Raw genomic sequence first — 15,154 nt, 5'->3', positions numbered from 1 at the left:
GCAGCTAAATAAGATACCCCAAAAACTTAGCATTACATAAACAAAGAAGAGAACCTTACCCCCACCCCCAACAAAAGCATCCACCTTTATCCCATTTTTGGCTACAAAATGCGCCCAAAGTAGAACCAATCAATCTTGTCCCCAAGTTTTATTTTTCTCCTGCTTGCTGTGGTTGCTTTTGCAGTCTGCACTCTCCTGCAACTGCAACCCCTTATTCATTCTTGAATCATTCTCAGTTTCCCAAAAAGAAAAAAAAAAAGTAGATTAATTAGCCATTTTATCAAGATTTGTCAAAAAAATGGATGGCAGCAACCAAATCCCACAAGGGCTGAGCCCAGAAGAATTTTCTGAACTCGAGCCGCTAATTTCCACGTACCACACTTTTGAGCCAACCCCAAATACATGCACATCCCGGATAACTCAGCGCATTGATGCACCAGCAAAAGTGGTGTGGCCATTCGTCAGGCGTTTTGACAATCCTCAGAAGTACAAACACTTCATCAAGGGCTGCAACATGACAGGGGATGGAAGTGTAGGCAGCATCAGAGAAGTCACGGTTGTTTCGGGGCTTCCAGCTTCTACCAGCACCGAGATACTCGAGATTCTGGATGAAGAAAAGCATATTCTGAGCTTCAGGGTGGTTGGGGGAGAGCACAGGCTAAACAACTATAAATCTGTGACATCAGTTAATGAATTCGATAATGAAGGTAAGGTTTACACCATTGTTCTGGAGTCTTATATTGTTGATATACCAGAAGGCAACACTGCGGAGGATACAAAGATGTTTACTGATACAGTTGTGAAGTTGAATCTCCAAAAGCTTGGGGTCGTGGCAATGGCTTCTTTGCATGGACATGAATGAATTTGATCGGATAAAGGTGGCGATGGTTCTGATGGTGCGTTTCTGCAATACTCTAGCTCAAAAAAAGGGGAGGGGGGGTGGGGATTTATTACCCCATTAAAATGGTAGTACCATCTTCTCTCAAGGGTTTGTTGAAAGTTGAAATTGGTTTCTCGTTTTTCATTTCTTGTTTTAGGTGATCATCAAATATAATTAATTACTAGTTTTTGTTGGCTGAATGTGAAATCAGCCATAGTTTTTTGGGCTATCATTAAAGAAAGTTTCATTTCCTTCTAAAATAAATGATTGGTCGGCGGCATTGGCACATTAATTAGTTAGATTTTTCTTTGGATTTAATAAGTTCAATCAATTGTACTTATTGCTACTTTATACATTTGATCTGATTTGTGGACATCAAAGGCTGAAGGAGTCCTTGATTAATTTGGAGCCCTCAATCAAAAAACAAGAAAGTCAAAGCCGATAGCTTTCTCCTTAGTCATTAGTTGGCAATCCATTATATTTCACAACTTGCACTCAGCAGCTATATGCATGACTGACTCAGTTGATAGATGACCACAAAGAACAAAAGGGTTGAATTGAATAAAATATACTACAATTAGGTGTGAAGATTAATATATGAGGCTTGAAATAATGAAAGGTACGTGGGGTGTTTGATTTTGGGGGTTGACATGTACTTGATGAGCAACTTGCAACTGCTATGCCTTTGTGGTGTGGCTTCAATGTTCTATCAAAATGGCCCAAGGCATAGAATAGATGGATATCTTGAGAACCTCGTGAGATAACATGTGACCCCCCCCCCCCCCCGGGGAGCTGATTAGTGACAGATTAGGGACGTCAACCCTCAACTAATGGTGGTGAAGGTACTATACCATCTATAAAATTAAGCTTTTCTGTGGCTTTTTTATAGCTGTCGTTATGAAAATTGTGTTGGTGAGCGATCTCTAATTCCGACGATATGTCCTAACCTGTGACAGTGACGAGAGTCGAACCCATCCAAACTTTTTGGGACAAAAAGATAATAGATCTAAAAGATCTAACATATACATACATTTCAAATAAATTATGTACGTCAATCATTTATACAGGAGTAGCTTCCTAACTTGGAATAAAATTCAACGAGGCTGGTTCATGACCAGCACAGACACAAAGAAAGGGAAGAAAAAAAAAACCAATTACAAATTTATGCTCCTTAACTATACATGCAAATTAATTTGACAGAGGGAATTAGAAAAAGTAGTTGTAAGACGGGGACAAAATTTTCTAGTTTGCAACCTTGAACAATGTACTCGTATTTCTTTTTATGTTTTGGAGCTGTATTTCAAGCAATGTACTGCAAGATGTTTCCAGGTATGTAACAAAACTCAAACCTCGTGCTATGCATTCTTCTCAACAAAAGAAAGAGAAAAAAATGCATAAAAAGAAAGGCTTGCTGCTATAAACATATATATACTTCGTGAATGGTGTAAACGTCTTCAATCCAATCTTAACACGAATATGCAGAGCCTATTTACAAATCCTCAAATGAAACTGGTCATTTTTTACAAGGAAAAAAAAAAAAAGGAAAGAAACTGGTCGTATTTCAGTAGAAAGTGAAATCAAAAAAGGGAAAAAGGGTACAATGAATATCATTTCATTTTTCTTTTCTAAAGGAATCAAGATGAGACAACGACATCAGTTGATGTCAAACTGGATGCATATTAACGTTAAAGAAATAGTAAAACTGCTGGTAGTTTCAAAACTTGGGAGGGTGGCATATTTAATTTCTTGGAGGAGAAGGTGGCCTCGCTCACGCTGTTGACAGAAAGACTGAACCTTAAATTCCGAGTCAATTCAATTCATCTACGCTTTTGTGAACTTATCCACAAGCTTGCAAATTGTACAGCTTGCAGTAGGTTGAGCTCAACTCTGGGCAATGCGCCAGATTCAGAATGCATGATTTTAAGGAGTCAACATCTAACACCACTTAATAATAAGTTAATGAGTTTTCCTAACGAAAGCTCATCGGATGCTCATTAGTGCATCTAAATTCTGCTTAACTTATCATTTATGTGCACATATCAATAATTATTATCTTTTCTTGTATTTATACACTTTTTCTAATTAATCTTATCATTCTAAAAATTAAACACTTAAAGTATATTTTAACGAGTGTTTAGTGGGCACCCGTTAAACGAACCCTAAGTTAAAATGATGCTGCATTTTAATATTCGCATTACGACAGTTGATTAATGAATGATTATTTGTCAAGTTCAAAATACCATGCAAAAAGATCATACTATTTTGTAGACCTGGCAATTATGCTCAAAATTCAACAATCCACCCAACTCATCCACTAATTTGAGAGGTTGGGTTTTGGATCAATTTTGGATTGGGTAATAAAAATTTACATATATTTTGGACTGTTTGGGTATTTATGTTAGGCAACCATTATCCAACTTAAGTTAAAAAAATAAATTAACAAATGAAAATCAAGAAACAAGAAATAATAATGAAAGTAAACACGTGTTTTATTCAATTTAGGAGCTATATGATCGGGGAGCCAGAAAATTTGGATTTCTGAGCTTACGCCCCTTGGGTTGCTTGCCAGCCCCTCGAGTTCTCGATCCTAAAGGCCACCATGCTGGCTGTTTTGAACAAGCTAGTGCTCTAGCATTTGCACATAACAATGCTCTACAGGCTGTCCTCCCCAATCTTGAACTCCTGCTCAAGGGTTTCAAATACTGCAACTCCAATTTCTATGATTGGCTCCTTGATAGGATTAATGATCCCACAAAGTATGGTAAGTTAACAATCCACAAGTGTATTTCAGTGTGTTTGTATGTGTAAAAATAAAGTATTTCAAAAGAGCTTAAGAAGTGAGTGTGTGTTTGTATCTGTGAGTGTTTTAGTGTGTGAAAATATGTTTATCTATATGAAAAATGTGTTTATTTGTGTGAAAATTTTTTTATTGCATGTGAAAAATGTATTTGAAAGAGTTTATGTATCAAAATCTATTAATTAATATATTTGGTCATATTTGGGTCATGGGTTTGAGTTAACCCAATATGACCCAATCCAAAATTAACCCAATCTAAAGTTGACGGGTTGGGGTAACCCATTTAAATGAAAATCTAATATTAACCCGCCCAATTGCCAGATATACTATTTCGACACAGTTTCAATATATAATTTACTTGTTTAAATTTGTTTTTAACAAGTCTTGCGAGAAGAAAGGGAAAGGAAAAGGTATGAGAGTTGGACCAAATAATTCACAGTTGATATTTAATTATTGTCCCTATCAATTAAACTGGATCTCAAGACCACATTTAATTCTTGTCCAAAAGGAAATCGCAACTAATACACAATATGTATACTCCGGTCATTATTTTGTCAAGATTCAACAAATGTAAAAGTTTATTAGGTCCTCAAAATTAACCAAATTCACGCCTATTGTAGGATGTCATGCATATGTGTGTTTTTATGTGCATGAATTTTGCAAATGTTGTTTTTTACTTGACGTGAAAACTTCATAGCACCAAGGCTAATTTGTTTTAAATGTCCACTTTATTGGCAAAAACAAAATATAAGAAGCAATAATCTCCAAGTATTTCAGTCCATAGCCCCAATAAAAAAAAGCTTTTGAATCTGATTCAAATCCAAATCAAGAGAAAACTAAAAAAGAAGAAAGAGCAAGTGCAGGCTATTGGTACTGTCCAGCAACACTAACCTAAGCCCAATAGTTGCCAGATCTAAACTGGGATCCAATATTTAGGCCGCTTTCAGTGACGGGTCTCCACAAAAAGCTTGATCCACGATCTTTTGAAGAGTAACTTCAAGCTACTCCAAATCTCCAAGAGACTCCAGGCCCAAGTCCATTGATCTAATTATTAGCGAGGGTTCATAGTTAGGCATGTTAATGGGAGAGTCTTCCTCAAATCCAACCCAAACTCAATATACTTGGGTAGGTTTGGATTTAATTTGTCAAACTCACACCTTTACCAGATCCATAATCTATAAGAGACTCGTGATTTTGGATAGATTATTTATTTGAATTCATAGTCTTGAATGTTAATTTTATTATTTAAAAATAAAACTGGATGGTATTTATATTATTTTTAAACTCTATATATTTACAAAATTTCACTTTAGTTTTTTTACCTTTTGTACAGAAAAATATTCACGAATATTCATTGGATATCCAAATCTATTCGATAGTTTGGGTCTAGGTTTACTTTTTCAGATACATAAGAGTTGGAGTCTGAATCTAAGTCTCATTAAATTTAGAATCTAAAAAATTTAACCCAAACTCTACTCATTTAGATGTAGTTAATGAAAATGATCAAAAGGTAGGAATAAGAGTATGACTCAAGCGTCAGAAAGGACAAGTGATTAGCATGCTATCAATAAAAAAAAAAAAAGCATATTAGCTCAAATTTCAATGGGTCTGTTTTATGATTCAAGATTTTAATGCAAACGTGCATAAAATCATAGAAAAACATCGCATGTAACAGAAAATAAAAGAATGAGAAACCTTATAGTGATCTTTTGCTTGAGGCTTTTAATTCTTTTTAAGAAAAATAACAAATGGCATACTATCATTTACATGATTTAAAAGCATGACCTTGTAGGACTTGCATATTGGCTCCACAACTTATTAGCACATCGTTTAGACGTGACATTTTAGGGGAAAATATTAAAGAAAAAAGGGGTAAAAGAAATACGATTTCAACCAAACTGTTGCATTCTTGTAACATATAGGGTAACAAGATGGATCATTCAAAATATAAGAGACTAAAAAGAATATATTACAAGTTTTACCGGTACAATTATGCAAAATTCCCCACAAAAATTGAATATGAAGTCATTTATAGCCCCTTAGGCTATCGTTGAGATATTGAATAGATTCCTTTTGCTCTATCGAAAAGGATCCACTGTAAATTTTGCTAATTTTTTTTTCCTTTTCTTTAATATGACACACTTCCTCATGTTAAAATAGAGAGTGCCAGAAGTATACCTAACAAGCCCAATGGCTCCAAAGATTGATCTTGATGAAAATGGAACATGAGCTTCACGAAACAACTATTTTTAATTACTGTTTAGGTTGGATTATAAATATATTTTTTTAATCATTTTTTTTATCTCATAAATAATTATTTTAAATAATCTTCGATCCAAACAAACTGTTAAATCATATAATTCTTCCCCTGCTAACCAACTGAGAAACAACAATACACTCGTCTCTTGAAGGATTTGGGGTAGGAACGATCAACAGAGAAATTGTGAGGATCGATTTTGTGTATTTTGTGCATGATATAACTCAATTTATACATAATGTAATTTATTTTACACAATATATAATTATAAAATTTTAATAAAATTTTATGAGCTCTGCACATATAGTATAAAAAATAATATACAAAATGAAAAATATATAAATATATATATATTTGCCAAATTTTAACTACCAACCTTTGAATAGTTGCTTACTGCAATCATTTCTGCCCCACATCCCCTCTTGAGAGTGGTTTGGCAGATTTTAGACTTTTGGTCTATGGACCTTTTATGACTCGACACAAATAGCCAAAACTTCCAGGGGCAAAGGCATAACCTTTGAAACTTCAAAGGATATATGTGAAATCTTGTCAGTGATCAAGTGGATTGTTATATCACTCCCATGCCCTTACCTTTTTGAAGTATGAATGCAAAGCCAAAGTATGACTCTCTCTCTCTATCTCTCCCTGTCTCAGTCAGGCCCAGCCGTACAAAATCAAAGCAGTGGATAGGCATCGTAATTGCACCAATAAATTCGTCAAAGATCTCCATATCAGATCTTCTTCCCCAAAACCCTCCAATTTTGCTTGCATCATCCTTTCTTTCTATATATGGTCTTTCATTGACCAGTCGATAAAATATATTTTAAATATTAAATTTTTTAATTTCATTTGAATTGCTATTTTTACTGAAATTTTTTTAAAAAAATATATTTTAATAATTTGATGTATATGAGATAAAAAAAATAATTAAAAAATAATTTAAAAAAGTATAGACGACATTTAGGTATATTGAACGAGTATACATTGAGCAATAGTTAAAAATGCTTTCTTTCTTTTTGTTTTCTTTTCTTTTTAAACACTCCAAAAAACTAAAAAGTAGTACTAGGACAAAATTACACTGCCGGTGGAATAGTCCTAAAAGTACCACTGCCCTTTTCCTCCCTCACATCAACTTGCTTTTATTTCTTAGTTGTTAAATTCAGGTAACGAAAGCATGTTTCTTTCTTACCCTTTACTCTCTTGTTTCTCATCGCATTGGGTGGCACTTGTACTCTTCGCGTCCCATTTATATCTAAAAAAGTAAAGTAAAGACTCCATTTTTCCCCCTTATTTTTCTCTTTCTCAAAAATGGTGAGATAATAATAAGACTAGGACCTGCCACGCACAGGAGTTTGAACAGGAGGGAATCCAGATATTTAGATTATGATGATGGCATTGGCAGTGGCAGGGAAGGGTGGCAGATGATGAGAGGTAAGGAGGAGGACAAAGGAGATCAGATTCATGAGGAGCCCTCTTCACAAACAACAACAGATGAGAGAGAAGTACTAATGCTAATGCATGGGCCCTTCCATAAAAAGGCTGCAAAACAAATGAGTGGAACAGCAGCACCAGAGTGTAGTAGCAGCAGTAGCAATAGCAATTAAATCTTTTTCCTGATGACTTTTTCTTCTTTCTTGTGTTGTGTGGCTGTTTTTTTTCTCTATCTTTTTTAATAATGGGGTCAGGTTCATTCATTATTTCTCCATTTCCATACATGATCCCTGCAGAAGCTCCTATTATTTTCGCCTTTTTAACTCGCTCCCTTTAATGATAACCTGGCTTGTGAGTGATGATGATCAACACTTTTGTCATTGTTGAAGCCTTTAGCTCTTTGTGAGTTTATGTTAAAGACTACTACAAAAGAGGGTAGAGGGAAAATGATGAAATGATGCATCATGATTCTTTCTTCATGGGTTATGTATGAGATTCTGTCAACCGAGTTTCTTGGGTTCTGGATTCTTGAATAAAATCCCACACTTTTCCTCTTCATGCAAGCAAAACAGCTCACTTTTTGCGTTGGTGTCCTTCTTTAAGTATTCACTTTCTGCATTTTTAAAGACGGTGGGGTTAATGCAGTAGTGTAGTACTACTCCTTGGCTTTTTCTACCCGACTCTATACTAGCACTACTTCAATATTCAAGGTGTATCAAAATTTTCAAAAAAATTACCGAGAAAAAGGGGTTCTTTAAGCACTGTTTAGTGGGCTTTGATTTGTCGTACTGTTTGGGGAGAGCCGGGAAAACCCATGAGTATCCTTCATGAGAGTTTCACAGTACTGCTTACACAGGATTCTTTTGGATTCTCTGAGGAAACCTACATGTAGTGCCCGTGCCCAAGTATACGTTTTCAAGCTTTCACCTTTTTTCTTGTAATGGTAAGTATCAGCAACAATTTAGGTCCCTTGTAAGGCGAAGTATCCTACCAATCTACCTTCTCATATCTTCATCCAATATATTCTCTTGACAAGGCTGTTAAAGATTAGTAGGGGAAGGTCCATTATCCAGTAGACTGGTTATTTCAAGATACTTGATCTTTCCTCTACAAAGACAATCAAGGTTGGTTACCTTACCTGTTCTTAACGTCCCTAACTTTTGGTGTTTCTCTTTCGCTTGTGCGTTTCCTTGGTATTCTTGCAGTCCTGAATATAGTAATATGATATCAAATGTGTTACTCTCATGTCTTCCATGCCTACTTAATTCTCTGTGTTTCAGTTTTATGCATTCTTTTTTTGAACTTCTTTTTTGCGTTTCAATTTGTGTAATGTATACATATTTATGGTACTCCACTATGCCTTTGTACTCTATCTGTTTGCCTGTTTCTTGTTGCTGCTGTAATGTGTTAGGCTGTTGTAATTTTAACTAGTTCCATTGATGACGGACCCCTTTAGACTCTCCTCACCTCCTGTCATTGGACTGGACTGTCTTGAAAAGTTGAAATGCTGGTTAGTGGTTTAATCAAAATGGATTTGTCTCGTGTCTGAAAAAATACTAAGTATAAGCTACATAGCATAATTAATTAGTTCCATAAGCGGCTTCACACTCCTTTATTAAACAGTACAAAATGTGGTTTGGCAGTTTGCTGTCTAAAACTTGTACTGTAGTTTATTTTAAGCACGTGCATTTTATGTAAATAAATGCTGCTGACAAACAATCTAGATGAAATCTCTCTGTCTTAATCATTATTATGGATGAAATCTAGATTGGACGCCCAATGGGCAATGAATCTTTTTCCAACTTGGCTTACCCCTTCTATCTAGCATGCTACCTGTGCTGAATTCACATCAAGTTTCCTCTATTGGTACATCATTTAATGGCCGAATAGCTCTTGTTACTGAGGAGTAATATGTAGTACCAGGGGATGTTGGTTTGAGAAGTCAATAATGATTTCTTTCTAGAGATATTTTGGAGAATTCCAGGCCTCCTGTTCATGGAGAGGAAGTTACCAAATAGACAAATCCAAATAGCGATATTGATTTAGATTGTTTCTGTTTTTACTCGTAATGATAATGAAACTTCACATGTCTCTTCATAGAACTGCATTAACGTGTTGGCCATGTGAGAGACATTGTACTTGTTAAAAGAGAAGTACATAAGAACAGTCAATGGCTTGTGGTCTTGAGTTTGAATAAATTGTACCATTGGAGATTCAGTTGATTGTCAATTTAAAATTTTATTTTTATTTACTAGCTAATCCCTGCTACTCTGAAGCTCCTCGAACATTTTCAAAATTTTCAAGAAAAAGAAAAATTAGTTAGCAATGAAAGTAGCATTGGTACTTTATCTTGGGAGGCTTCGTTATCCGGATAACAGGTTGCTTCAAGTGCAGTAACTGTTTTTTTTTTTTTTTTAATTAAGAATACAGTTAGTTAATAGTCTTTAAGCACAGGGCTTGGTTTTGAACTCAAGACCGACTGTTAATGTTTTCAGAGCTGTCTATCAATTTCCTTTGGGTTAATGCTTGGTTGTCAACATAACAGAAATTGATGCATTCGATATGCCAATAGACATGACTGAACCAAGTTCTGGAAATCCATTTGATGCAAACTTCCTCAGCTCTTCTGAATTAATTGTGTTGAACAACCGAGACCGGATACTTTCTGGAATTCCTGGGCCTTCAGTAGTGCAGGGTGACGGCACCAGTTCACAAGCATGGATCCATGAGCCAAATTCTGGCAGGATCTCTGATTCTTATATGTTAAGAAACACGCTGCCAGAAAGAGAACCTATGGGGGTTGTCCCATATGGAGCTTCACATCAAATCAGTAGTACTCAAGTTCAGGATAGATATATGGAGGGAGTGCCCCTTTCTGCTGCATCCATTGCCACCCTTTTAGCTGCAAGGTCTGATAATCAGGAGAATCTAGAAAAACCTGTTTCTTCTGCTCCTTTAATTTATCCCTTGGAAATACCCAGAAGTATTGTCCTAAATGACAATGCTGACAATTTAAATCCATCTCACAGCTCTATGAGATATGGGTATGATGGTTTACCTGCTTCTACAAGCACAAAATGGGATTTTAACAATTTTGCTGCTCATCCAGAGCTAGCAGGGGCAGCAGTGGGAAGGACTGGATTGCAACCATTTGAGTCAATGATGAACCTCTATCCAAATGAGTGGATAACGTCAGAAAATGCCAATTTGGACTCTGATAGTCCCTCAGGCTGTTCTAGGTTGAGTAACGAGCTGTCCCTCAGCCTTGCTATGACAAACCCTTCTGTTGTACACAGGACTTCTATCCAGGATCAGTGTTCCGAAATTTGCGGCTCCAGTAGCCCTTGTGAAAGATGTTTGGGCTCCGAACAAACTTCTTGCAATAGGAATCTTTCTTTGGGCTTTGGTTCTTATAGGCCAGTTCAGCTTTCGCAGTTCTTATCTGGCTCAAGATATATCCATGTGATGCAAGAATTACTCGCTGAGATAGCTGCCTATTCTCTTGGAAGTCTTGACCTGATGAAGTCTCCTGCTATTGGAATGGAAGACAGGGCAGATGCTTCAATTTCTTCAAGTTGCACTGCTGTAGAAGGATATTTATCTGCAGCTTCTGAAGACTTTTCTGATGCATCAAACATAGTAAGATATCAAATTGATCCCGTACTTCCAGGACGAAATGCAGAAAGAAAGAAGAAGCAACTGCTGGGTTTATTAGAAGCGGTATGTGGTGCAACTTTTGCTTTCAAGATTGATATGTCACTTGCTTTATACTTAGTTTTTATGATGGATTACACTTGGCATGCGAAATGCCCTGGGAAGGATGAGAGAAAGGAAAGGAAGGGGCAATTCTTATTTTAATTTTAGGAACAGTCTGTTTCCTTTCACAACATAATGGAAATTTAGGGATTACAGAAACACCTAGAGGAAATCTGAGATGCACCATTCTTCCCCTTTTTGTGTGTAAAATGTTCATTTTCACATATATTTCCTCTAGTATAGGAGCACATTCATGTCCACGTCTTTTATTTTCTTTCTGATTTCAAAATCGGAATTTCCATTGATCCGCAGCCAAACATAATTCAATAAGAAAGTACTTTTGTTATAAGCCAACATTATTGGCTGAAGAAGTCATAAATTGTTTTGATTGAATTAGCTTCTTAACAAGAACTTATTTTGCCTATCTTTGATTGCCTTCTATTGGATTCATGATATGTTAAGAGTATGATGGGAACTAGTTCTATGATGCTTCTGTCCTCATATTCACTTGTGCCAAACATGTTACTGCTTATGTTTCCTTTTTAATGACTTAACACCTGGTAATGTTCTATAACACTTCTATTAGGTTGATGATAGATACAACGAATGCTTAGACGAGATACATACCGTCATTTCTGCATTTCATGCTGTGACTGAGTTGGACCCTCCTATACATGCTCGTTTTGCTCTTCAAACAATCTCTTTCTTGTATAAGAACCTACGCGAGAGGATTAGCAACCACATTCTTGCAATGGGAGCACATCTCAGTCAAGGAGTAGTGAGAGAAAATGAAGAGTCTTTTGAGGCGTCTTTCATCCAGAAGCAATGGGCACTTCAGCAGCTAAAAAGGAAAGACAATCAGTTATGGAGGCCTCAAAGAGGGTTGCCAGAAAGATCTGTTTCTGTCTTGAGGGCCTGGATGTTTCAAAACTTCCTCCACCCGTGAGTTCTTGGACTTATGAATTCCTGCTTTTGCATCAATCCATCAGAATGACTGCATGATTCCTTTTTGTATCTGTGAGTTAAAAACATCCTCCTCCAACTAGCCGGTTAATTTGTCTATGGTGTACTCCTTTCTGAATTGTGCCATTGACTGTGTTTCTAGGCAATAATCAGGAATTTTCAGTTTCATGGTCGGTTTGGTTTTATGTTTTCCCCTACTGGCTTGAGGAGATAACTAAAGTGCATAGACATAGGTATGGACCCATTACCTAATAGCTTGAGTTTTTGGTCAAAGTTGGGTATAGGGCCTTCTTTAACGGACTGCTTCAGAATCACCCTAACAGGAACTGAGGATGATTCAGAAATTTAACACCTCAGGTTAAAAGCACCAACCATTGTCTCAGAAGGAAATGGTCCGTGTGCCTCAATGGTTCAAAGAATGCTTCTTCATATTAAGACTGCTAAATCATGTTAAAGACATGGAAGAAGGTGGTAAGAATTTTCAACGAAGAGTGTTTTGATTATTACATGCACATTTCAAAAAAGCAAAAAAAAATGCCCACACACACACATACACATATCAAATTGGACGTATGTTGTAGTTGTTCCTTCATCTGTAACTTTTTTTTTTTCTTTTTTTGGCATATAACATACATCCTTAAACAATTTGTTATTTGTTGTTCAAGAGATAAATTGAAATTCAAATCTTCCTTCCCTGCTTGATAATCCTATATTTTTGTTACAAGTCTCTTCCACATTTCTGCATGCTTCAATTGTGTTCCATCACCTGTTCCACCTTCTCCGGCAAATATGCAGCACAAACAATTTGTTCTTGGAAAGATTTTTTTATCTGGGGATTCATAGACAAAGATGACAAGATTCAGCATATGGGATCATCATGGGTCAATCGAAAACATGGAATCTATCATCATCATTTTCTAAATTGAAGTCTGTAGCTTAGTGTATGTATTCCCATGAATTTCAGGTATCCGAAGGATGCAGAGAAGCACTTGCTTGCAATGAAAAGTGGCTTGACCAGGAGCCAGGTAAACTAATACTTTCGGCACTTCAGTTTTTGTTTTCGAACAAGAACCGGAATGTGGCTATCTATCTTTCATCATTTGGTGGCTTCTTAATCAATACCTGAGTTTGTAAGTTGTCCTAACCAGGTATCCAATTGGTTTATAAATGCTCGAGTACGACTTTGGAAGCCAATGATTGAGGAAATGTATTCTGAGATGAATAGAAGAAAAATTCGTCACAATGACGAAGAAACGAATAGCAACCAAAGAAGTCGAGTGAGCCTCGAGAATGGAAGATTTTCGATGTATTAAAGTGCTAAAGGTGCTTGATTTTTGGCTACTGCAGCAAAGATCCGTGCTGACAAGTCACTGGACACTGGAACTGTAAATTTTCATGGCATCCTACAAGGCAACTTAGTTATCATTGCAAATGCTCTCTCCCCCTCACTAGTGATGATGCAGGGAACGCAGATTAGATGGTGGGATGTGGCTATTGCAATGTATGAACGTACATTTTGCCTCTACGTGACTAATAAATTTCAGGGTTTAGATAACCCTGAATATGAATTTCAAACCAAGCAACCATAAGGATATTGAAACTGAATCATCTAGTCTTGTGAATTGATCCCCTCTCCACTTCTCGAGTCTCATCTCTCCCTGCTGGTAATTAAAAAAAAAGTCTTGTGAATTGGAGTAGAGAATAAAATGGATCCTACTAATGGTAGCTTAGATATGAACCTACCGTCTATATTTTGTTTAACCATTTTAAATACTAGCTTACACATAATCCAATGACTTATGTTTATATGACAAGGTTATCATGATTACATATTCTATCTTGAAAATTATGGAGATTTTAATCTTAGAGACTTGAAATGCGTAGACATTGCTATTTCTATGCTTATTTGTAATTGAAAAATCTCAATTGCTAAATTAAATTAAAAATTAAAAATTAATATTTTTAAACACTTGTAAAATGTTTGAAAATATTACTATCTTAATGCAAATATTTTTCCTCCTTTTGTTTTATTTGTCAACATGTGTTACTTGGAACTATAAATAGAATCAAATAAACTTAAAGAAGAGGGCATTTTATTTTTTAAATAAGTAATTAACCATAAAATTAGTTTTATTTTTAAAAAAATAAATACAATTAAATTTATTCTAAATAGTATTTATTTTTTAAAAAATATAATTAAATCATTTTTAAATTCAAATTTGAGTTTGAGCTCGTGCCAAAATTTGGCTCAACTAGTTTAACAAGTCTAGCTCGAATTCAAAAAATACTCGAATTCGAGTTTGACTTCGAATAACGTTCATAATAGCTCATCGATCGAATTCGAGCCGTAAGTCTGAACAGTGAACACTAAGGGCAACTCCAACGGAGTTGCATATATCGTGTAATGGGGTAGGCCACCCATTATTGAAAAATTAAAGGAAGAGTAATTGGTGGGCCGCCCATTAATTAAAAAATTAATTGTGGATCATGCTATTACATCTTGTGGAATGTAATTCATTGTGAGTAAAAGTATAATAAAAGAGGAGAAAATAGAATGTTGCCGTGGCATGTGACTCTAAAGAGTGTAAATCATTGTGGACGTCCGGAGGATGCAACTCGTTAAAAGCTCAACTTCCGAAGCAAAATATTCTATGGTACGTACGTACGTACCGGTGATTGGAAAAGATCATACACCGCAGTACGCCAAAAGATGAGAAATGCTGCGAGCCCACCTTCCCTTCTTCTGTAATCACTTTGATGTAAACATGCTAATGTGCCATTTGAAATCAAGAAGCATGCGAAGGCTACTGCATCCACTTATATTTACTTCCACGTCTCATGGCGCAATAAAATCCAACAGATGCAAGTTTATTCAAATGACTTGTGAAAATATTTGTTGAGATAAAAATGAGTTTAATTCACTATACAGAAACCATTATAAGGAGGAGCCGACACATTGAAGAAATATCTTCCAAAACTTCAGTTTTCAACTTTCCCTTTATGGATGGGCTCAAAAAAAAAAATTAATTATTCCCTTGCCCTTTTCCCAAAAATTAACTATTCCTTTCCC

General features: G+C 35.9%; 2 protein-coding genes across 2 annotated transcripts; both read left to right on the top strand.

The window, feature by feature from the left end:
• Window positions 1–277: 277 nt before the first annotated feature.
• LOC113781543 (abscisic acid receptor PYL2) lies at window positions 278–1,096 on the top strand. The gene has a single exon (XM_027327500.1). It carries the CDS (start codon window positions 299–301, stop codon window positions 860–862), a length of 564 nt encoding a protein of 187 aa, XP_027183301.1. The 5' UTR covers window positions 278–298; the 3' UTR covers window positions 863–1,096.
• Window positions 1,097–7,780: 6,684 nt separating this feature from the next.
• On the top strand, window positions 7,781–13,722 carry LOC113781253 (homeobox protein ATH1). The gene is made up of 5 exons (XM_027327159.1): window positions 7,781–8,489; window positions 9,911–11,085; window positions 11,708–12,063; window positions 13,049–13,109; window positions 13,233–13,722. The coding sequence occupies exons 2-5, from the start codon at window positions 9,928–9,930 to the stop codon at window positions 13,395–13,397; spliced, it is 1,740 nt and encodes a 579-aa protein (XP_027182960.1). The 5' UTR covers window positions 7,781–8,489; window positions 9,911–9,927; the 3' UTR covers window positions 13,398–13,722.
• Window positions 13,723–15,154: the final 1,432 nt, after the last annotated feature.

This window comes from Coffea eugenioides, chromosome 8 (assembly GCF_003713205.1).
Source record: "Coffea eugenioides isolate CCC68of chromosome 8, Ceug_1.0, whole genome shotgun sequence".
NCBI classification, from domain to species: domain Eukaryota; kingdom Viridiplantae; phylum Streptophyta; class Magnoliopsida; order Gentianales; family Rubiaceae; genus Coffea; species Coffea eugenioides.
Note: the sequence above shows the minus strand (reverse complement) of the source record. Positions and strands in the feature narration are given on the sequence as shown.